At 35.7% G+C, this 23,360-nt stretch overlaps 1 protein-coding gene across 1 annotated transcript in view; it reads right to left on the reverse strand.

Moving 5' to 3' along the window:
• LOC106664894 (dynein beta chain, ciliary-like) overlaps window positions 1-23,360 on the reverse strand; it is a 35,494-nt gene that overhangs the window by 5,476 nt on the left and 6,658 nt on the right. Inside the window, exons 23-78 of the mRNA XM_014390959.2 lie at window positions 22,889-23,077; window positions 22,695-22,819; window positions 22,263-22,491; window positions 22,128-22,205; window positions 21,870-22,064; window positions 21,591-21,760; window positions 21,309-21,531; window positions 21,086-21,252; window positions 20,867-21,032; window positions 20,692-20,815; window positions 20,486-20,634; window positions 19,510-19,551; window positions 18,915-19,160; window positions 18,633-18,857; window positions 18,045-18,271; window positions 17,808-17,949; window positions 17,512-17,745; window positions 17,279-17,457; window positions 17,086-17,221; window positions 12,253-12,387; window positions 12,097-12,201; window positions 11,884-12,041; window positions 11,608-11,809; window positions 11,341-11,355; window positions 10,964-11,188; window positions 10,683-10,893; window positions 10,499-10,626; window positions 10,218-10,366; window positions 9,799-9,906; window positions 9,569-9,743; window positions 9,330-9,515; window positions 9,079-9,271; window positions 8,907-9,019; window positions 8,652-8,845; window positions 7,431-7,650; window positions 7,207-7,368; window positions 7,126-7,140; window positions 6,859-7,058; window positions 6,646-6,802; window positions 6,403-6,591; window positions 6,106-6,345; window positions 5,811-6,044; window positions 5,624-5,750; window positions 4,118-4,251; window positions 3,931-4,059; window positions 3,668-3,821; window positions 3,463-3,605; window positions 3,234-3,403; window positions 2,849-2,987; window positions 2,629-2,793; window positions 2,383-2,576; window positions 2,126-2,330; window positions 1,767-2,072; window positions 1,534-1,704; window positions 903-1,051; window positions 679-846 (exon numbers count right to left, since the gene is read on the reverse strand). Of these exons, the coding sequence (XP_014246445.2) occupies window positions 679-846; window positions 903-1,051; window positions 1,534-1,704; window positions 1,767-2,072; window positions 2,126-2,330; window positions 2,383-2,576; window positions 2,629-2,793; window positions 2,849-2,987; window positions 3,234-3,403; window positions 3,463-3,605; window positions 3,668-3,821; window positions 3,931-4,059; window positions 4,118-4,251; window positions 5,624-5,750; window positions 5,811-6,044; window positions 6,106-6,345; window positions 6,403-6,591; window positions 6,646-6,802; window positions 6,859-7,058; window positions 7,126-7,140; window positions 7,207-7,368; window positions 7,431-7,650; window positions 8,652-8,845; window positions 8,907-9,019; window positions 9,079-9,271; window positions 9,330-9,515; window positions 9,569-9,743; window positions 9,799-9,906; window positions 10,218-10,366; window positions 10,499-10,626; window positions 10,683-10,893; window positions 10,964-11,188; window positions 11,341-11,355; window positions 11,608-11,809; window positions 11,884-12,041; window positions 12,097-12,201; window positions 12,253-12,387; window positions 17,086-17,221; window positions 17,279-17,457; window positions 17,512-17,745; window positions 17,808-17,949; window positions 18,045-18,271; window positions 18,633-18,857; window positions 18,915-19,160; window positions 19,510-19,551; window positions 20,486-20,634; window positions 20,692-20,815; window positions 20,867-21,032; window positions 21,086-21,252; window positions 21,309-21,531; window positions 21,591-21,760; window positions 21,870-22,064; window positions 22,128-22,205; window positions 22,263-22,491; window positions 22,695-22,819; window positions 22,889-23,077 (9,314 nt within the window). The remainder of the gene's footprint in view (window positions 1-678; window positions 847-902; window positions 1,052-1,533; window positions 1,705-1,766; window positions 2,073-2,125; window positions 2,331-2,382; window positions 2,577-2,628; window positions 2,794-2,848; window positions 2,988-3,233; window positions 3,404-3,462; window positions 3,606-3,667; window positions 3,822-3,930; window positions 4,060-4,117; window positions 4,252-5,623; window positions 5,751-5,810; window positions 6,045-6,105; window positions 6,346-6,402; window positions 6,592-6,645; window positions 6,803-6,858; window positions 7,059-7,125; window positions 7,141-7,206; window positions 7,369-7,430; window positions 7,651-8,651; window positions 8,846-8,906; window positions 9,020-9,078; window positions 9,272-9,329; window positions 9,516-9,568; window positions 9,744-9,798; window positions 9,907-10,217; window positions 10,367-10,498; window positions 10,627-10,682; window positions 10,894-10,963; window positions 11,189-11,340; window positions 11,356-11,607; window positions 11,810-11,883; window positions 12,042-12,096; window positions 12,202-12,252; window positions 12,388-17,085; window positions 17,222-17,278; window positions 17,458-17,511; window positions 17,746-17,807; window positions 17,950-18,044; window positions 18,272-18,632; window positions 18,858-18,914; window positions 19,161-19,509; window positions 19,552-20,485; window positions 20,635-20,691; window positions 20,816-20,866; window positions 21,033-21,085; window positions 21,253-21,308; window positions 21,532-21,590; window positions 21,761-21,869; window positions 22,065-22,127; window positions 22,206-22,262; window positions 22,492-22,694; window positions 22,820-22,888; window positions 23,078-23,360) is intronic.

Genomic DNA, 23,360 nt, shown 5'->3' on the forward strand with positions numbered 1-23,360 from the left:
CTCTTCTGAGGGTGTTTCTTCCATTGCCTCTATTTGTTCAGTTAGTGCTGATGTTTCTTGCACTGAAACATTTGTTAGTGTGTCTTTGTCATTTGAATAGGACAAGAGAAACTTCAGTTGATCTTCATGTTTTATTTTTTGGTGTTGTTTTCAGCAGCCTGTCCGCTTTTGGATATATCTTATAACACATCGATAAAAACGAACGAATTCTTTCAACAGAACACTGACGGGTACTGAACGACAACCTCAGCAGAATCGCTGGCGACGACAACTGAGTGGGAATCTGCCGGGAATCGCACGAGCCTCGTCTTTGTATAAACACTTCCATTGAAAAGCAAGAAAGCAAAGTTTCCAACGACTCGTTACGGGCTCGGCTCATTCTCTTTACGTTCCCTTTACGTGCCTGAATAAATCCATCCTAAACCGTTGCGGCCACCGACGCCCCAATAATATCCCTTATTATTTAAACTTTTTCTTCTTACTCTTTTCTCTACATTGTCCTGTAATGTTTCTTTCTTTGTAACAACTTCTCCTTATCATATACTATTTCTCCTTTTCTCACTCTACGTGTTTCTTCTGTCTGTTGTTTCACCCTCTCTTCCTTTCTCACTTTCATCTCTCCCTCCCTCTGTCAGTAATATCTGTTATGAGTACATTTTTCTTGATTGGAAAATTTACCTCATGGCGTTAGTCATCCTGTCCGGTCTTAGGGAGCGCATCATGCAGAGGCGCTGGAAGGCCGTTTTGTTCTTCCAGTCCTGGGGAAACTTGTCCCTTTCTGGGCACTCGCCTTCCGTGAATTTCTTCCACCTTTTAGCCGAACTGGTTATATCCTTGTCAAGGTTCCTGAAAAAGTATATATTTTTTTAGCGGCAATAAATGATTTTTTTATGACCTAATACCTGAATTCGTCCATTAACGAAAGAGCTTTTATACCGCCCCACAAAGTGCCGGTGAGAAAATCGACTGGCGACGCCAAATTCGGTATGTAAGGGAACCTGAGGAGATAGTCGAGTTCGGATTGAGTGATTTCCTTCTTCCTCTGCAAAATCTGGGCAACATTGGGGTTTAAATTCATTAGATTTCGTCGTCCGAGACCAAATAACACCTTTCAATTAATTAATCTTAATGTAAGATATTGATTGAGATAAAAAAGTCAGCGTCACGAGCGGGATTCGAACCCACGACCTCGAGCTAAATACGCCGCTGCTCTACCACTTGAGCTATCGTGACTTCGATCCCTCGTTCACCGACTTCCCACCTCAACCCAACCTTTCAAATTTTCCCTCCTTTTTGCCATTTCTCAAATGTCGTGTAATCTATTCGATTCTCAATTGGCCATTTCATTTGTCGCCGAGAATCAAATAGACAACGATAGCTCGAGTGGTAGAGCAGCGGCGTATTTAGCCCGAGGTCGTGGGTTCGAATCCCGCTCGTGACGCTGACGTTTTTACCTCAACCAATACTTTACATAAAGATTAATTAATTGGTGTTTAAATTGAACTGGTTCGGAAAGAGCCTTGCGACTAGTACCTGGATGGCCATTTGTGCCATAAAAATCAGCTTGTCACATTCGAACAATCCTCGAGTCGTATACATAAAAGCTTTGAAACTGATGTTTTCAATTAATATGTCAACCATTTCGCTCACGACGTCCGACTGTTCCGCCGTTTTGATTGCATTTTGAAAAACTATATTAAAAGCCTAAAAAGTGTTATTAAGGAGTTAAAAAAATGTGAACGATAATTGATTTGAAATGGTTTTACTTTAAGTGAAAATTGATAGAGGGGGTTGATTTTATTCAGATCGTTCATGATAAAATAGAGCAGGGATGCCCTGGTCGCAACGGGTCTGTAGAACTCCCTCGCCTTGTCGATTTTTTCAGAAGTTGCTTTTGCCTCGATGACCTTCACCTCTATGCTCTCTGCTGTTTTTTTCGTCGACTCGAGCTTTTCTACAAGCTCTTTGTCCGATAGTATATCAGGCCCGGCGGTTGACAACCTCTGGAGCAGCTCGTCTTCAAGCTGCTTCAGCTGAATTTTGAAGTTGTTCTGCTGTTTTGTCAGGGTTCCCTGTGGACATAAAATTTTAGATATAGAATTTTCCGTTGATATTTTTACCTTACCTTCGTAGCTTCTAGATCAGGCCTTTCTTCTTTGACAACCTCGGCAAGAAGTTGTTCCTCCAGGCCGTCCTTCGTGACTGTAAAATTGATTAAAGTCGTTTGAGCCTGTATCTCGGGCTGGTAGTGAGGATTTGCTAACTTCGTGTGGAGAATCAAGCGAAAGTTTGGCGAATAGTCTATCTCTCTGTCGCCTATTTTCAACACCCTGAAACAGTCGGTTTTTAAAAAAATCACAAGGTGTACTTGCCAAAACCGACCTGCCCTTTCTGATGAGGTTCCTCCCTAAAAGATTGTCCAGAACAGGATCTATAGTCTCACCAATGTTTTCTATCAATAATGTCGATCCTTCTGTGACCGCTTTTTCTATTTTGTCCAGATAATGCTTCTGGCCGAGTTTTATCACTTTGAGCCGATCCCCGTACTTTACCTTTATCCACTTTATACCCTGCAACTACTGCCGGGGTCTTTAAACTGCTTAGATTTTTAAACCCTTGGAGGATTACCTGAGGGTCGATCATGAGCGGCCATCTTTCTGAATTCGTCAAAATCGTGGCGTTTTCAGCTGACATCCGGTCGTTCGGAAGGCCTTCGTTGTTCCAAGACGCTATTTGTGCATCGTCGGTGAGCATTGTCATCGGGTCGATATCCGGAGTGCATGGAATCTGAGGCTAATAAGGCAAACTTACAAAATTCCAACTATCCTTTTTTTTTAAACACACAAACCTTGTATTTTGATAATTGAGGCTTCCACTGTTGTTCAACAAGTTCCTCCCTGTAACTTCTTGTAAAACTCCCGACATATGATATAAAAGCAGTAACTAGGACGATATCCCCTGGCAGGGTTGTAATTTTTGCAGAAAGCCTTAAAACCGACTCAAGTATTTTAATTTCTTTATATAAAATTGTTTGTCTATAGTAAACACACACTACATTTTCGCATCAAAGACATTTATTTGATACAAAATCAACTACTTTTAAAGATAAAAGTACTCTTAAATCAAGTATACCAAAATCATTCCAAGGACCAGTCGAAGCCAAATCAAGCGAGAAAGCGCGGACCAGTTTTACCTGATAAGTTCCTCAGTGTTTAATTTTGATTAAGACTTACTCAGACACTGTTTCCTTCCATCTGGAATTTTCCGAAGCGAGGCCATTGACGAGCCGGTTAGCAAGGTCGATGGCCTGCGTTGTCTTTTCTTCTTCTGCTTGGCACGCCAGCTTTTCTGCCATGGCGGCTTCAAATTTGGCCGTCAGAATGCCCAGCTGTTCTTCCAGTTTCTTATAGAAGAGAAAAAATTTATATATGAAGAAAATTTATTGCCAAAAATAATTCTTACGGATATTTTCTCGGTCAGTTCCGACAGCCTCGACCTCGCCTGGGCAAGTTCGGCTTGTGCTGCCGCTTCCGCCTTTTTCTTCGGAAGAACGATCATCCAGACTTCGTGAAACTTCATTATATTAATAACCCAAGCACATAAGCCTCAAAATATAACAATTTTATATTGTAAAGTATAGACGATTTTTTTTAATTCGATAAATTACCAGCAGCTGCACTGGATTTTGTAATGACGTTCTCCGGGTTGAATTCTGGGTCGTCTAAGTATGGCTGAATTGCTTTGACTATTTCCGGGTGAATATTTTCTTTGTTGTAGTTGACTAAATTATGAAGAAAAGCGTCTGCAGAACCCATCATGGCCTTAAAAACAAAAATAAAACTGTCCTGATCAAGGCAAAAAATTCTACTTAAACATACAAAAAAAAAAAAAAAATCAAATCAATTAATTAAGGTATGAACAGAATAATACTTTTGCTGCTCTCCAGCTTCTATCTTTTGGAATTTTTCCCTTTTTAGCCAGAAGGACCATAACTGCTGCGGCGACGTTCGCAACCGCTTCAGGCGGCGTACCAAACGACTTCATTTCAGTCAGATTCGTCTTTAAAATAATTATTTTTAATTATATTTCAGTAGAATAACGCATATTGAGGATTTACTTTGTTCAGGGTGTTTAAAGCAGCCTGAGCTGCGTCCAAAGCAGGAAGAGCTTTTTCTAAATCCTCTTCGCACATCTTTTGCTTTATGGTGACGTCCTCTTCTATTATTTGGCATTTTCTTTCTTCCTCCTTGGCTACAAATTAACAACCTTGTAAAAAATCACAAAACATAATAGTTTTTAAGTGTTCAACATAAGAAATAATTACAATTAATTAAGGTTTTTAGTTGAGATAAAAAAGTCAAAGGCACGAGCGGGATTCGAACCCACGATCTTCGGCTGGATACGCCGAGGTCACGATAGCTCAAGTGGTAGAGCAGCGGCGTATCAAGCCGAAGATCGTGGGTTCGAATCCCGCTCGTGCCATTGACTTTTTTATCTCAACTAAAAACCTTAATTAATTGTAATATATTAATTGGTCGAGCGGACCACAAAATTAGTGAATATAAGAAATAATACACTTAGGCAAAAAAGGATGGTAAAATAAGAAAACGTGCAAATTTTACTTTTTAAATGATAAATCATGCCTATAAAGGGAAATGAAGCTAATAAGTTTTTTTTTCTGGGTCTTAATCAAAGGAAATAAGTGCACGTTAAGTCCTTGAGGGGAAGGTTACTCTGAACAAATTTTTAAAGAAAAATTTATATAGATCAACGTTCGAAATTTAAATTTTTTAATTGACTTTTTCTGAAAGGCTGTAAGAGACAAATCAACCGATTAAAAAAAATAGGTGGGGAATTTTTTAGAAAATTTTGTTGCTAGATCAAGACTGAAATGTTCCAAAGTTCTGTCAACTTTCGTACAATTTTATTTGATAAGTTAGTAAGCCATTAAATATAAATAAAAACAGTAATTCAGATATCGTGAGATGCGGTCGGGTGTGATGTAGGTTTCAGAAAAACATTTTCTTTATCGTGCCAACGTTTCGATCTTTTATTGAGATCATCTTCAGGGCTCAAAGTGTTTGTCTTCTGTGTAATTGTGCCATCCTTGTGTGTCGAGTTGAGAGTGCCCAACACGACACACAAGGATGGCACAATTACACAGAAGACAAACACTTTGAGCCCTGAAGATGATCTCAATAAAAGATCGAAAAGTTGGCACGATAAAGAAAATGTTTTTCTGAAACCTACATCACACCCGACCGCATCTCACGATATCTGAATTACTATCGATTAACGGTCACTAATCTCTACACATAAATAAAAACAGTGCAATTTCTTATGTAGCACCATTTTGTTTACCTCTCCCTCGTCAATTTTACATAAATTTCTCCATAGAATGGCGCTAAAATTATACATATTGCCGTCATTACTTGTAAAAAAAGTACAAGATTTTCATATGTCAAAAATGGTTAAATCATTTTCTTTAGAAGGAAATGATCTTGATTGAAGTGTCAATAGTTAAGGTTTACAAAAAATTCAAAATTGTATAATTTTTATGCATTTTGAGGTCCATCCAGAAATTATATAATAATAGAGATTCATACAAAACTTATTTTCCAACCTATATTTTTTTCTTTTGAAACTTTCTCAGTCTCCTCTTCGACTACAGCGATCAGCTCGCCCGCTTTGGCATTTTTCTCGGCCACTACGACTTCTTGTTCTGCAAGTTGAATTTTCAGCGTTCCAACCTTCGAAAGAATCTCGTTACAACCCGATCGGCTTTTTAAGGAGGGGGATGAAACACTTACTTGCTGAGCGCAGCTTACGAGCTTTTGCAGACCGCTCTGGAGCCTGTTGATCTTCGTGACAACCTCGAGGTTCTTGGTTTTAAGCAGCTTCGAGTAAAGTCCGATCAGCTCGAGGAAAGACTTAGGCGTCGTGTAGTTATAGCGACGTTCATTTAGTAAAAAAGAATTCGACATTTTGTTCACCGACATGTGAATGAAGGCCATCAGGAGCGACATAGGCTCGGTAAGCTTTGTCTAAAACATTTTGCCGCTTTTGATTATAAAAGTTTTTCTTGAGTTTTTTCACTCGTCTTACAGTTAGGACGTTAAGTTCGCTCAGGAACTTTTGCGAGACGCTTTCAAGGGCTTTTTGAGGCCATTCCATGAACCAGTCGATCGTCGTGCAGTTAACTAAAGCCGGGAACTTCCTCGCTCTGACTCTCAGGGTAGAACCAACAGGAGAAAAGCATAAAATCGTCTTTATATTTTTTCTCACTCTGTCTATAAAGAATTTCCAACAGTTGTCTTTTGTGTCTTGCAAGCCGAAGCCTTTGGCCTGTTGAAATATGTAAGATTTTTTAAAAATTCATAAAAAATTTTAATGTCAGCGTACTTCCGGCCCGATGGAATTGACAATACTGTCGATTTCATCGTCAGCGAAAAGTTCAGGGATTTCTCCAGAGGATAGCATATCGTTGATGAGAACTAGAAACCTCTCGTCTGGTATTTGCGAGTCTGTTGTTAAAAACATGATCCCTACGTTTTTCAATCCAGCTTTTGAGTAAATCCCAGCCAAATCGCACTTTGGAAAAAAAAATCAGTAGTTTTCAGTTTGAATTTTATTATTGAAACATACTTTGAAGTCGTTTGTAGAATAGCCTTTCTTGAGCTGTATTTGAAAGGAGTCGAGGCTAGAGATGAAAGCGGAGAGGCGAGAGAGCGACTGCTTGCCGCTTCCTCCGACCCCGACTAGAAGCGCGTTCCCTCTGGGCATTTCCATGACGCGATTGATCCTAAAAAAAAATCAAATAAAAACATCCTCCATTGTAAATATCCTTAAAAAAGATACCTGCAGACATGTGACATGGCGTCTTCAAAAAGGACAAGGTTCATGCTGGAAACAAGATCATTATACTGGGCCATAGCGTCGGAAAGAAGCGAATTGAGACGCTTCCAGCTTTTCATCTGGAGATACTTCGGATCTCCGATACCGTCGACGAAATGACAATAAATAAGAGGGTTGCTTATGTAATCACCCTCGTGTAAATCCTTAAAATATTAACCACATAATTTTTAAATATTCTATGGAAGCTTTACTATGTAAAAATAAACCTACCTCAATCAAATTAAGCTGCAAAACAAGTTGAATTAAAAAAATTAATATTAAGAATAATTGAATATTTTGTTTATGACATACTGTGAACACTTTTTTAATTGTTTCCAAAACCATTTTGTTAAAGACGTCTTGCTCTTTCAGATCGATGAGCTTATCACCGTAAACCCTTGTCGTCTCGTGAATCCAAATCCTCACTAAATCCCCAGCGTTGGATATGCAATCGGGTGTTGTCAGAATGATCGCCTGAAAGGAAATTAAGACAATATCAAAAATATAAAAAAACTCGACCGGCAAAATAAACAGACTTGGAAAATATTGCTGAGGTCTCTCAAGTTGAACAGATAGTGGAATTTAATCGCCGTCGGAAGGAACGTCTGCTGCATTCTTGAGTGCATGTGCAACGCCAGCTGTATTACAGTGTCAGCTATGGTGATGACAGAAGGTGAAAATTTGTTCAAGCTGTTTTTTATATGTTGGTTCAGTAAAGATGAGTATATGTGTGTCAGACTTTCAGTCCCAGGAAAACTATACAACAAAATAATTTAAAAGAAAAATATATTTTTAGAATTATCATTGACTTCAAAATAGCCAAATTTATGATATTGGCTATGTTATACCTGGTTGATATTGATTATACAATTAAGTCAGTGATAAAAATAATCAAATTTCAGTATATATTCTCAGACGGCCAAGCAAAAATAAAGGTCTAAAATCCACCTTCACTCAAAACTGTCTAGGATAACTCTGATGGGACACGAAAGGATTGCAAGGCAATGACAAACAAGCAAAAGCCAAGCCATGACACCTATTGGACCAGAACCAACTCAACACAACCATCATCAGTATGCTAAAAGTGGAATTGAACAAATAGGTGGAGATAGAATTGGCCATATACTGAATGAATTCACCAGGTGCAAAACAATCAAAGATGTTCCTCAACAACTCAACCAGGAAAAAAATGTACCTCGCTTGACAGGCAGGAATTTAAGCAAACTTAAAAAAATTGTAAAAGTGATTCAGAAATCTGCCAACTCTGCCATGAAACTTCTAAGATATCAGCTCATACGACTGCAAAGCATTAGCCTGGAAACGGTACAGCCACTTTGGAAAGATGTCACTAATGTCCAGGAAAAGCAAATAGAAACCCTGGAGAATACTCAATAACCTCAAAAATAGTGCACTTCTAGGGTATGAAAATAATGGGTTAAAAGAAAAGTTCTTTTAGGTTGCAGAAGTAAGGAGCCTAGTAACCAGTGACCCCAGGGAGAAAAATTGCACAATTTGGCTAAAATTGTCTTTTTATAACCTAAATCTCAATGAGATGTTCCTATATGAAACAATTATGTATTAACATTCTCCTTAATATTTTTATTTTTCATAATCTTTCATTTACCTTATATAATAAACAAGGTTAAATCTTATCATTAGTTTATATTAAAGGTTTAATTATTAAACTAGAAATGATATTAAAGATAAACAAGGTTAGAAAAAATATCATAAAAATGAGGTTAAAAATTACATCTAACCTCAAAGCAAACACTGAAAAATGCCGTTGAAGCCTAGGATCTATAGTAAAACTTCCTGCAGTCGGGTTCATGCTGCTCAGAAACATGATGTTGTGTATGTCTTTTAAGGATAGTTTCTGCCTGTCATACCAGTGTTGATAGTCCATGTGCTGTCTTATAAGTGTGTGCGGCTGAACGGTTCCATATTTATCGACCTGTATTAGAAAAATTAATAAAATAGACAAATTTTTGAAAAGTTGAGACAATAATTTCAACCTCTGGCATGTTCATATCGTCGATGAAATAAATCATGGTCTTGTTTCCTGGTGGTCCATAGTTCCGACCGGCTTTCTTTTCCAAAGGCTTTTCCAAGACTTTTTGTAGCATTTCTTCAAGAAATTTTAATAATATTATTTATCATTTTTTAAAGTTATTTAAGTTAACTAACCTGATGTTGTGTAAAAGTTAAAAGAGATATTTGTAATTGCAAATTTTTCTGATAGAGAAGACATTTTGTCCCCTATAAGGACAGATTTTCCACATCCTGCTGGTGCGATTAGCATAACAGCTTTATTTTTTTCAATAAGCAAGTCGAGGAAGTAACGTACTCTTGTAGTTTCCGCAGTGTTCACAAGCGTTGACTTTAATACAAGTATATATTTTATATTGTAAAGAAGTTTAAACATTTTTTGAACAAACCTGTAATGGAATATCATAATCGAGTTCGAATTTTGTGAGTTTTTCAGTCCATAAAACGAATTTCTTCGTCTCCGGGTCGATGAAGTAGTTGAAGACCTGTTCAACCTGTGGCACTTCAGGCGGAAATTTGACCGCTTTGAATTCACTTGCCCACCATTTGGAAAACTCGCACCTCCAGTCCACAAGCTGAAAAATTTTTATAAATAAATTTATATAAAATGTTTAATTTTCGTATGTACCTGATCTTGGAAATATGCCGAGCCGAATGACCAGATACTGGCAAACACAAAGTAGATCTCATACCATTCTTTTGGGCAATCGATGTGGATGTTGGGTGGTTCAAGCAATACCTCAAGCAGAGTACAGAGCATCTGAATGTGAGCGATTTCTGGTATCGGTGTTATTTTTTTGAACCTGAAATATATTTTTTTTTCATTTACAACCAAAACTTAGAAATTTGAATAATTACCTTGTACGACAAGCTTCAATGATCGTAGGTATATACTTGTCAAATAGCATGGTAAGGTTAGCTTTCTCAACATCATGCTTCCTCGTGTCAATCCAACTTGCTACATAGCTAAGTTTTGAAGTTTTAATTAATAAACATTATAAGCAATCAAATAATTATTCAGCGAAGTCATGTAAAACGTACAAATTAACTGAACACATTATAACCTTTCATAGTTCAGTGATCAATTTTTGGCTATAAACATTTCATTATGACATTGTTTGTTACAATGTTACAACGAAGTATTATTCGAACAATACAACCATATAAACACAGTGAAGATGATTATAGTCTATTGATTCTACATAATGTATAGGCAAAATATTTTTAATTATGTTACTACGTGTAGTGTTTCTACGATTATACAAAATATAACTAACGGATTCCATCCTAAATCTGTCGGGTTGATGTAGAGAATTCCAGCCCTGGAGACTGTGGCTGGAGTTGCAGTTCTCAAATTGGAAATCTCAAAAAGAAGCCTCATCGAAGAAGTGAGTGCGATTCGTTCATTGCTTGCCAATGTCAAAACCTGAACAATAATAACAAATTAATAATCAATTCATTATTATAAAATTATAATTATTATAATTAATAATAATTGTTTACTATTTGTAAAATAAATAAAAAAATAATAAAAAAATTTAAAAAATAAAAAAGAGACTTTATTGTCATCCATGACTGTATTGAGTGACTCGATCCACATCGGGTCGATATCACCATCCATCACCATCCACTTTTGTCCATCACCACCCATATTGGCTTGCTCTCTGATCAGTACAGAAAACAACCCTTAAAAAAATACATATTTATTTTGTTCTTTTTGTCCTAAGTAATTTGGAAATTACCATCCTTCCATTCTCTAGTTTGTGGATTGATGATACCAAAAAGCTCATTGTTCGTAACAGCTTTCGGCTCAAGGTCATTATAATGTGGCTTTTTCTTCATATTGACATACGTTTTATACAGTGCCTTCCATACCATGGATTTTCCAGTACCGGCATTACCAATTATAAAGACAGAATGCCTCACTGCAAATAACTCTTGTAATTGTACAATCTGTTAAAAAAATATACAATTGAACATTTATAAATTTTACAAACTTGTGATTGAAAAGATGAAAAATTACCTTTAAAACAAAACCCTCTTCAGGTTGGAGTTTCATATCAATTGCCGCCTGCCTCACTTGCTTCTCAAAATCCATGTCGCGTTTCCGAGGGACGTCTAAAGCGGGGAAAAGGTCTCCAATGAGGCCTAAAAAGATTGGCAGATCATCCGTGATAACCTTGGGAATGTTGAAATCTCTGAGGGCCCTCATGAGGACTTGGTCCTCTGGACGGTTCCTATCACCCCGCTGGCACGAAACGACACAATCACTTTCTACTGTTTTACAACTACAATCATGCAAGTGAACAGTGCCTATTTTAACCGGTCATGCAATTATTATTTTCATCCATTTTTAATTATTCGTCTTAGTTTAGAGTTAGTGATAATTTTAATACTTACTAACTTATCCAAGCTCTGATCCACCAAGTGCATAAAATAGGCGATTTAGTTATTTATTTTAAAAGTTTAAACAAAGTTTATTTTGTTAATAAGAATTAAGATTTTTTGTAATTAATTATTAGTAGTGCCTTATTTACAGTGAGAAAAATACAAATAGAAATAAAAGGTTTGCATTTTTTTTTTTAAATAAAATATTGAGAAATTCTCCTTTAAACATTTTTCTATTTAAACTATGTGCAAAGGAAAGTGAAAAATTGGAATAGATACCTTAAGCTTTCCAGCGACTACTAGAACAGATTTGATTGCTCGTAAGCCCCAATCATAGTGGTCTTGTTTGGACAAAAGTTCTTTGCAAAGTGAGTAGAGCGTTAGGAATTTTTTTCCAAGCACTCTTGCTTCTTGGAACCCTTCCCCGATAAGCATTATTTCACAGATTAGCTCAAAATCAGGAACTACCATTGCACAAGGCCTGGAAAACATTGACTTAGGTGGTAAGCTCTCAATAATGGTTAATAAAACTTCTATTATTATTTATTTCGCCACCTAAAAAGTGCTTTGAGGTTTTCCGGTAGTTCTGCTCTTCCGGCATATCCAGGATTCATTGTCACAAACATTCCAACTGTCGGGACTAACGATATGATTTCACCCTGAAAATTGAATTTGCTCTTTTTCTTCTTGATAGCATCGAGCACTGCTTTGACCTGAAAATCATACAAGTTCGGTGTTTAAAATAATACTGGTTAAAATTAACAATACCTGAACAGCGACGACTGACAGCACTTCGACCGATATGCGGTTGAATTCGTCAAAGCAGCCCCAAGCGCCAGTCTGCGACAGGCCTTTGTAAATGTTGCCGCAAGACTGAAAAAGTGATTTGTCATGAAAGCGCATAAACATTATAATGTAGCATACCTTGTAGTCCATTTGTTCAGAGCAGTTGAAAACGTATACCATAATTCCAAGACCTTTCCCTAGATCTTTGGTTGTTTCTGTTTTCCCTGTGCCGGCAGGTCCTGCTGGTGCTCCTCCCATCACAAGATGAAGAGACTAGAAACAAACCTTTCTATTAAAATTTTCAATTTGTGAACTTATTTATTTTTTAATTCTTTGTACCCAAATTTTATAAGAAGGTATTGGTTTTATATTAATTATCCAAATATTTTTTTTTACCATTTGTTATGTAAGTCTGACCTTCAAAAGGACTTTCTTATGCTTGAAACTTGACAGACTTTCTTATTCTAAATAGATGATATAACCAAATGTTTTTTTAAGGTATTCAGGCAGTCCCAGATATTTTCAGTTGATCTCATGTGCTTAGATTTGCCTGGCTATTTTGTACTCTCAAGATTTTTTTATTTCATGTGCACATTTCTACGTCTGAAAATTCCATGTGGTGCCCGTAGTTCCTTTAGGTCCGTGTACTATTTCCAATAAATCTATATAACCATCTACATCTCTACTTTAGAAGAGTTCCAGGTTTATTTTAATAATTATGTTGAATGGTATTATCAGTCTAGTATTTTCTTTGATGCGTTAAAGATGGTTTAGCAATGACCTTTTAAAACTATGGTATGGCATTTGTTTGATGCTTTCTTTCGCTTATTATCTTGGGTACCACCCAGACGGGCTTATCAAGACCTAAACGAGTGGTCTACTCTACAAACTTATAGGAAGATTGCTGTATTGATAATCAACAAACAATCTCAAAACGTTACTATGGACATATGGTATAGAACTATTGGCAACCACTTAACCTTTCAACATCCAATGTCTTCAATCCTTTCAGTCTAAAAACTCAAATCAATTATAAATGTTCCTACTATTTATCCAATACCACCCACCACAACAAACTTAAAATCCCATGTATCAAAAAATTAATTCCCCAAATATTTACTAAGTTCCACAATAACCTTCTTGCTTGGATAGAACCCATCGTGATAATCCCACAAGGCTTTTTTAATACTATACAGCAAGGTGAATCTGGTATAAACCGGCTATAAAACATATAAAACCTTATTTAGAAGTAGGAGGCTTTTTAAAAATCTATCCGCAGGTGCTATTTACAAAATCAGACTTCTAGAAATAAAGAAGGCGGGTTGAGTATGTAGATTCACTTCTTGAAAAGGATGGTTCTCACTCATAGGTTTTAAGGAAAACCTGTGAGTAAGAACCATCCTTTACAAAAAGTAAATCAGAATTCTCCAGTTTTGACCGATCAGAATGTTGGGTTCAGATTGAGCCCTTCATTTTCTTAAGTTAACCTCATGCTCCTGCTAGGTTGTGTATCACCATTCTTGTTGGGGTCTGCGGTAGCCGAGTGGTTAAGGCGACAAACTCTCGGCTAGTAGATCCCACGGTCGTGGTTTCGATCCCCATCGTCGCTTCTGGAATTTTTCTGATGCCTAAGGGGACCAGTGGCCGCAAATGAAAGAAATTGACATGGCACTCATCAATGGAAGGAGCGGGACCAGATCTCAGCGACTTTGAATTTGGTCCCAACCCCCTTCATAAATGAGTTTCTTCGTTGGAAGAACACCTGCACACCAGGGGCTCAAATTCACACTTTTGTTGCGAGCCCCCAAAATTGGAGCCAGGGATAAAGCACAATAAGCTGTACAGCTGCAGTGCTCAGGAGGGAACTCCTCCAGTTCCTGGTATCCATTGAAAAAAAAAAATCGCCATTCTTCATTCTTTCCTGCACTAACAAAAAAATACCACCCAACTGATTTTTTCATTTTTTCTAATTTGAATTCGAAAGATTTTTTTTTTTTTTTCTCCCCGGCTGGCTAGCTGCCTGGGCTCTTGTGTTTTATAAATTTATTTATTTTTTTTAATTATTGATAATTATTGATTGATTATTAATAATAATTCTCATTGTTTTTATCAATAAATATTTGTTTCTGCTATGTTGTAAATTGGAAATATCAATTAGAGGTAAACACACTTAATCCTTAATCCGTTAAAGGATTTCAAGGATTTTTCGATGTTTACTTTTTACAGAATTTAAAATGTTTTTCAGTCTCATTTGAATTCTGAGCAATTTAACTGTTTAGTTTTCGTCTTTGTTTTCTTAATTTCAATTTTTAAACTTAAAAATGCCACTTAGTGCTGAGGATGTTGTGCGTGGTGTGGCACTATTGATGATGAACTTTCTATCAGGTATGCAGCTATTGCCATCGGAGTTCCTACTTAACGCTGCGAGACACCATTAGACGTTTTCAAGAAACTGGGTCCTACCATAAATTCATAGCCCTCGGGTAACAGAACCACAGGATGATCTTTTTTTGACTTTGAGAATTTTGTGAAACCTTCCTCTTGTTCAAGCGATTCATCAGCTCCAGGAAGTTCGCAGTGTCCAAATTTCTGAAGGCACTGCTCGAAGAAGAATAAATGAATGGCTTTTAGTCCCATAAGAGGACCAGAATCAATCAGAATGCAAAAAGTTGCACGGCTCCCATTTGCTGAAGAACACAGCCATTGGTCTTCGGGTGATTGGTCTGCTGTAGTTTTTACAGATGAGTGTAGATTTGCTCTACAATGTTTATATGGGCGTGAAATAGTGTGGAGAAGGCGAAATGAAAGGTGCAAAGCCTGTAATTTTTCCCAGAGCCAATCTTTTCATCGTAGCTCAGTGATGGTGTGGGCGGGAATTTCAATGGAGAGTCGCACAGAGTCGGTTGTTGTTCATGGAAGGTTTTTGACAGCCACTTGCTATGTGGGTGAAATTTTGGAACATCGTGCATTTCGTATAATCAAAACTCAAAGAAAACATGTTTTCCATCCAAGAGTTTATTCATAGCAGAAAATCACTCAAAGTAAACAATGACATGACATGGAGATGTCTACCTTTTTAACTAGACTCCTCAATTTGTCATCAAATTTGTATAGAGTACGATCTGCAATAAGTATCTAAATATTGTATCGGATACAATAATTTATTTTATTGCATGAAGCATATTGATAAATTTGAAAAGTATTGCATTATCTGCATTACAACGGTACAGACTTTATAGTAAAATAAAATCAGATGTAATAAAAAACAAACATATCTATGTAGTTATTTAATTTGAAATTATTTGACAATGCATTTTATGTTTATTTTAACAGTGGTGATTTTTGAAGTGTTTTTAGTGTGTCAAGTTGCGGATACTCAGTACAACACTTATCCGTACGTGGCTAGTATCGTAAACAAAAGGTTGAATAAGCATTTATGCTCTGGAGTACTCCTGTCTGAAAATAAGTTGTTGACGACATGCCAGTGTATTTCAGAGCCAGCGATGGTTTCATTTCTGTTGAAAACTTTGAATATCTCAGATCATTTTGTGGTTGCTGGGGTAAGCAATGCTTTGATGGACAGCTTAGCCGTTAGGCGTAAAGTGATAAAATTTTACCACCATGAGAACTGCAGAATGGACAAAAATGAATACTGGTCATTCAATTACGGTTTTGCCGTTGTGAGTGAAAATTTTCCATTGAACGCCCGAATCCAGTTGGTCCCATTGTTTTCAAACTACAGTTCAGACTTTCTTAAGGAGATGTTTTCTTTGCAGAAGTCGATGTCTTTTTGCAACCTGGCAGGTTGGGAGGGCAATTCCACGGAGACGATTGATGGGAACTCAAAACACCATATTCACACTCTCACTACGATCGATATCAATAAGTGTATTGTCTACTTGTGCAAAGTGAAGCCAGAATTCTGTGGCGTGCGTCTGGCCATGTATGGTCAAATTTGCGGCTTAATGGCAAAAACTAGTAGCGATGTATTTGACATGGGCTCGCCGGTGGTGTGTAAAACGAGCAAAGAATTTGTTTTGGGAATTCTCATGTGGCCCCTTACTACCATACCAAATAATAAGCTGGTCATATTTGCATCTCTAGAACCGGCATTGCTATATATCATTAATGAGATAAGAAGTTCCACCGTGGATCACAAAGAATGCAACTTAACTTTATTGTGTTTCTCAGTGATCTTCAGTACTTCATTTGTTTTCAAATTATATTAATAAAACATTTTCACATGTTTTTACAATAATTTCTTTTAAATTTAAATAAATGTTATTATAATATATAGATTTATTATGAAAAATAGCTTGAGTTAAAGTATTTTGCAATTTTAGCTTTGATATTCTAGGTTAAACTCAGCCACAGTAAAAATGACTAAATCAGCAACGACAAATTTGTTCAAATAAAAGCATTCATTTTTTACTTATGTTTTTACAATAATTTCATTTAAATTTAAATAAATGGTATTATAATATAGATTTATCATAAAAAGTGGCTTGAGTTAAAGTACTTTGCAATTTTAGCTTTGATATTCTAGGTTAAACTCAGCCACGGTAAAAATGACTAAATCAGCAATGACAAATTTGTTCAAACTAAAGCATTCATTTTTGACTTATGTTTTTACAATAATTTCATTTAAATTTAAATAAATGTTATTGTAAAATAGATTTATCATGAAAAGTGGCTTGAACTAAAGCATTTTGCAATTTTAGCTTTGATATTCTAGGTTAAACTCAGCCACATTAAAAATGACTAAATCAGCAATGACAAATTTGTTCAAACTAAAGCTTTCATTTTTGACATATATTTCTAAAATTAAATTTTCAATTCTCCAGATCTAAAGAAACCACAATATGCTAACAAGTAGACATTTTATGAACCATTTTTTTTAAGTATATAATAATATGCTGTTGTATATATTATGTATTTCTAAATGCCCCTTTAGCGTTAAATATTCCTTACCTGAGTTAAAGTTATATAACATCTGTCAGTGAGAGGTGTTATGACGAGTCTAGGAGTATTCCCGAGATATTCATAGTCGTATAAAAACTGTGCATCACAAATGTTGACATAACAATCTTCCAGCTTACTGTCCCATCTGAAAAAAAGTTTGGCCTGCTTTTTTGACATAGGACACAAATGAAAATTGAGATACCTGTGTCGTAACTGTGACTGCCATTGGAAGGCCAAGCTGCTCTCAACTTTCTGTGATATTAGCTTCGAGACCACGTCCCTCGAATGGACGTCAATTGTACAAATTGTGGTCACCTTTTGCCTGTCTCCATCTGAGAGTTCACCCAGCAATAAGTTGATGAGATGGTTGAGCTGTTGAATCTACAAGCAAAAATTGTCATAATTGTCTGCAGTTTAAAAAATTAAATTATTTACTTGTTTCTTTTGATAATCTTTCAGGGCGTTTTCATAGCCTTCTTCTAATTTCATAAATGCGGCTGTGACCTCCGCTGCCCACCATATCTGCGTTCCGCATAAAGCCGATTGGGCCGGGAAATCAAAAACCCACTGCTCCCTTGGCTTGTCATCATAAGTGTTAACAGCCAGTTTGCAGTAATGTCGTCCTGTCTTACGCATAACATCTGTCACAGTGTTTAGCCATTTTTCAACCTAAAATTTAAAAGTTTTTGTCATTTTTCTCAAAACTAGTAAGTAGTTCAGGCTTAACTAACCTGACCAGAACAGTCACAGGTCATGCTCAGTTTTACAAACTCTCCATCTTTCGCCCACATCCCTTCAGCTATATTAGTAGCCATGTTATTCTCCTCGATAAATTTTAAATTAGCAATTGAGTCATAAAGTTTTGTTAAGTGTCTGAAATAGCAGTCATCCGAAGTTAAGACTGTTCTTAGCCAATTTACTGTCTGATTCAATAAAATTATATGAAAAATAAACAAACTAAATTTCACCTGCAGACTAGCAAAGGCTGGTTCCCGTTTGACAAAATATCAAGAAGATCTGCCGATGAAACAAAGTAAAACCTTGGGTATGCGAGACGCTTCGTTTCCAAATACTGTGCCAGAGCTTTTTCGCATGTTGTCAAATCTTTTTGCAGATGTTCCAGTTTATCCTGGAGTCCTGGTCTGCACGAGGCTTTGATGACGTTTGGAATAGAGGATATTTCTTTGAGCATAATCTAGAAATTAGGTATTGGGTATTATAATTTACGAGAGTTAAAAATCTGTAATTTATTTATATTGCTTTCCAGAATTTGGAAAAATTTGAGCATTGATTAAATTAACAGCAATTTTTGCCATTTTCAATTATTTCTATTTTCCATATTGGTGTTTTCTGATGGGCCAAACCATTTGGAATGAACCAGCATTTTTGCCATTGTTTATAGCAAGTTTGTAGCAAATGGTGAAATCAAGGATGATCAAACTAGAGAAACTTCATAGGGTAAAAATATGATACAAATTTATTACTCAAACTAGCTCAAGTTCACTATCTTTTTCAGAAGACTTTTTAACTTCTATTTGCATACAAAGTATACAAACCTTGAAATCCTTATCAACTGTGTCAAAAGTGTTGGAGTCTTGAGGTAGCTGCCTCCGGATATCATCCGAGCCGATGAATATCGACTCAAGATACATCCAAGTCCTCTGTACCTCTATCCAGGTATGAATGACCTGATCGGCATTAGAGAGCTGTCTTTGCCAGTCAGACACTTCGTCCAAAAAATAAGCAATGTACTTGGAGCTCAGCATGTTTTGCAGTTGCACCTGTGATTTCAAGGTTTTGATATTGAACATTTAACAACCCTTGTTTATCGTATTTACTTGATTTTCCTCCAATGTCTCGATTATCTCTTCGCTCACTTTGAGAATGCTGTAACCCGACCGAGGATGGTTGTCGTACTCAAACTCCATGGTGGACCAGATGCTGGCCAATTCGCCTAGCGTTTTTTCCATGCTCATCTCTTTAACCGCTTTATCGACTATTGTTTTAACTTCCTCTTCATATTTATATAAATTTAAATCAAGAAGGTCTTTGAGAGTAGTAGACTGGTCGATTATGAACATAACCTTTATCATATCAAAAACCAATTAATTTTGAGCGCTTTATAATCTAAATATCTAACATAAATTGTTCACATTTGGTTACACTATGCTGCAAAATATAAACTACAATTATTTGTGCTTTTTCTTTTTTTCTTTCTTTTTGATAAGCCTAGTTAATATTTTTCCACAGTCATTTGGTGGATTTGTTGCTATTCCTAAAGAACGAACATCTAATTGTTCTTTGACTTATAATCACTATGAATAAAATGTTGCACTAGCGAACTTTTTTCTCTTTACTTCATGCATTGGCGGCACTTTCGTACAGCCAAGATTCTAACATGCATTTCTAGGCTGTTTTTCTTCTTAAACAGACCTGATGCCGTTGAGAAACCTCGTAATATTTGTAAAGTGTAACCTGAAATTTATATTCATGTAGTACAATCAAACGAGCCATTGACGTTAAACTGTGATCAACTAAAATAACTAATATGCTGATACTAAATGAAATAAAAATAGTTTCGGTTACAATCTGCACTCTATGTACTTTGCAAATTGTTCTATGTATTATAAAAAAATATATATTTTATATCTTATGTAGCAAAATTTTTATAACACAGAAAAATGTAAAGTTTTGAATGTTTTGTATAACCTAGAAACTTTGTTTATTAATTTTTCCTTTAATATTCAAATACCACGGCTTTAAATAATCTTCTAATATTCATTTGTTATTAAATTTTATTATTTGACCTAAAGCTAATTTTAAGTAAAAAAGGTTGATAATTAGCATAAATCAAGTGTTTTATGACAATGATTTGACCATATAGGTTAACCTATGTAGGTTAGCAAAAATGTGAACAGAGCTGGTATGGTTTAAGAAAAACAAAGATAATCCTGTATATACCATATAAATAAATATATAAAATAAACTTTTTTTCAAATTGATGATTTTTTATGCATTTACTTAATTTACATATGAAGTTTAAGTTCTGAAAATAGAAAATAAAAAAAGTGTAAAAATGGATCAGAATGATGAATGATAAGGATTTGGATGAATTGAAATGAAAATAAGATGGAATTTGTATTTTAGAAATGTGAAACATTTTACAATTTAATTTCTCTTACATTTCAGAGATAATTATAAGAATATAAAAGTTTAAAAAATCAAACTACATCCATGACTATTATAAGTAGAATGTTTCAGTCCTGAAGTTGATATTACAATATTTATATACAGATAAATTTCAAATGTGGTGATCAAGGGAAAAGGCACTATAAGATGCCCCGCATTTTGCACAATGCTTTGTGTCCCTTTTTGAAAATGGATAGACATTTTCTATTTTGACTCCTACCTTTGTGGCCGCCATCAGCTGCTTCCAGTGCCGGTCACGGATCGCCGGGTTCTGCAATTCTGTGATTGCCCTTAATGCCGTTATCATGTTTTTAATTATGTTCTCAAGCTTTAAATATATGTCCCAGTTTCTCATATCTTTATCTAGCACTGAAGGATAGAAATATTATTAAATGATTTATTTAGTTATTATTTTCTAATATTTACTTCGAATCTCCTTTGAGAATTTTTTCAACTCCATGTCCATGCTTTCTGAATCAATTTTCTTCCATTCTGTACTCTCCCACTCATGGATCCACGCTCGGATGGTAAGAATATAATCCCATATGATCTTAAAATAAAAATGAGTTTAATATCGATTTAAATAAATGTATTTACAGACCTTAAGAAGCTTGGTGTCTTTTCTGATTTGCTTGAGGACTTTGAATTCAGGGACAAGGACTTCAAAAAGGCTGGCCTGCTCTGCCAACTTGACGCAAAGTTCCTCAAGGTTGCACACTTCATTGTGCGCCTTGTCAATTTCCCAATAAGGTTCTGGGCATTCCCAACTAAAAAACAAAATGAGTTTGTGAAAAAATAAACTTAAACATAAATCACTCACCTGAAAAAATCTTTATTTTTAAACTTGTTTCTATAAATATTCTGACGGACGTCGAAAAATGCAAGGCGCCTTCTTATTGTGATCGACTCTTCTTGTATGAGAGGCGTTGCTGCAGCTCGAACTTGTGAAGCCAATTTCTTAAGTAAGTCCCATCTCTCAGGCAATTCCTAGTTTTAAAAATATTTTTAAACAGTTCTTTTCCATAATTACTGGAAATGTTTACTGAAAGTAAGTTATAGACACGATCTGGAAGTTCGATGCCATAGGATTTGAGCAAGGCCATGACTTCAATTATAGGGTCAAACATGAAGTCTGTTTCCTCTAGTCTTTGCTTCACTTTCAGCAGGTATCCCATGATGCCGACAAGGCTGTCATAATCACCTTTGCACAATTGTTTGTTCAACCCTTCTCTTGCATTATTAATGAATTGGTCTAACTCTTCCAACCTGATATAAGCAAAACAATAAACGATCTTTTATAAAAATGAATTTTAAATCAAGCTTACTTGTTAATGATGTCATCCATGATGTACTGCTTATAAAGCATTCCCCATTTTCCGCAGGTGTTGAGCAGTGATGTTTTAAAGAATCTCATGTCAATTTTTACCCAACTTGATATCATTTTCTCGCTTTTCATGTCAGAGATGTCTTTAAAAAGATCATCATAAGAATCAATCTAAAATAAAGAGTAATTAATCGATATATCAATTTTTTTTAAATTTCCTTTATTTGGCTAAAAACAAAATAGTTTTTAAGCAGTTGTGTCATTTATTCCAATGCAGTACCATTTTTCTAAAATCTTCATTCGTTGGTGGTTTATCTGGTAGAAGAGGAACCTCTTCTTCATCAATCTTGTCTTCTTTTTCCAATTCATCTGATGTCAAAATTTTAGAATATCTGAGAAACTGGCGTAAATGTTCTGACATGCACTCACTCCAGAGGTATTCGTACTTGTAGTACGGTTTGACAAAGTGCTCAGTCTGAAAAAATTGGGGTTTTATTAGCTGTTTTTTTTTTCCTAAACCCAAATATGCTGAACCGACCTTTGAAATCACTTGATCGCATCTCTGCATCGCTTCAGACTCCATGATGAAAATATCTTCATGTTTGAGTATGTCATCCTGGAAAATTGATTTCAGATAATAATAGAAAAACTAATAAATTTAAATAAAAATTACCATGTATGTTTTTTCCTGTTTGTTAAATGATATTCTTGGAACAAGAAGTGCCATAGCATTTATGTCTTGCATGATCATCTCCATTATGCCAAGCAGTGAGTTTGGGTTGTTTTTGTCGGCCACCATAACAGGATCAAATGTAATTTCAGGCTCCTTTAGGAGCATTTTTACTTCAAAAAGAGCCCCGTGACGAGAAATCGGCTCCATTTGATCAATGAAGAATCCAACCCTACACAAATTAAAACTTAATGCCAAATCATAAAACCAGTCAAAACCTCAGTGTGTATTTCTTTTGTTAAAATACCTTAGTCTGTTTGTTTGTGTAACAACAAATACTGAGTAGACTGTTTCAACAAAAGTAATGTATAGTGTCATGTTTTTTTATTTTATGTTGTAGTGATGTATATTTATGTTTGTGAATAAAAAACTTACGCAGCTCCTACGGCATGAAGAAGGCCCTTTTCAACTATGTTATCGACCATGTCAAGATATCTGTCCCATTTTAAAAGCTTGACTGGGTTTTCTACAATACTATCAATGAATTCCAAATATATTTCCTTGCAAACAAAATAAAATTAGCTATTATTTCTAGTTTAATATAAATTCGAATCAATATGAAAAACTACCAAAGGTGTTTTCTCTATAGTCAAAGAGTGGACAGTTTGTTGATTTTTGTTTTGATGACTTTGTGCAAAACTCTTTCTTAGTTCAATACCAGCCAAACTAATCTTTTTCTCTTTGTTTGTTTCATTGTGTCTTTCTTCTAGGTCGATTGTGTCCTTAACATCTTTTTCTTCTTCTACACATTCAGCAGCCTGAAAATTTTCAATTTATATTTTTGATGCTTCTTTAGCCATAATTGAAACATAATAATATCAATGAGCCATAATATCAATAGCAATAATACCACAACAAAGATCACCACTCTTGTGGTTATGGTTGATGACCTGATCGTGGAGTTAAATAGGTTAGGATATGTTAACATAGGTTATGCTAATGACATAAGGGCAAATATGATGAAAATGTTTCATATAAATGCAAAAGTGCCCCCAATTTAGTAGAAACGTGATGAGAGAATATAAGTCTGGGTGTCAACCC

The sequence above is a fragment of the Cimex lectularius genome, unplaced genomic scaffold, assembly GCF_000648675.2.
Source record: "Cimex lectularius strain Harlan isolate CLEC.00 unplaced genomic scaffold, Clec_2.1 scaffold52, whole genome shotgun sequence".
NCBI lineage: Eukaryota > Metazoa > Arthropoda > Insecta > Hemiptera > Cimicidae > Cimex > Cimex lectularius.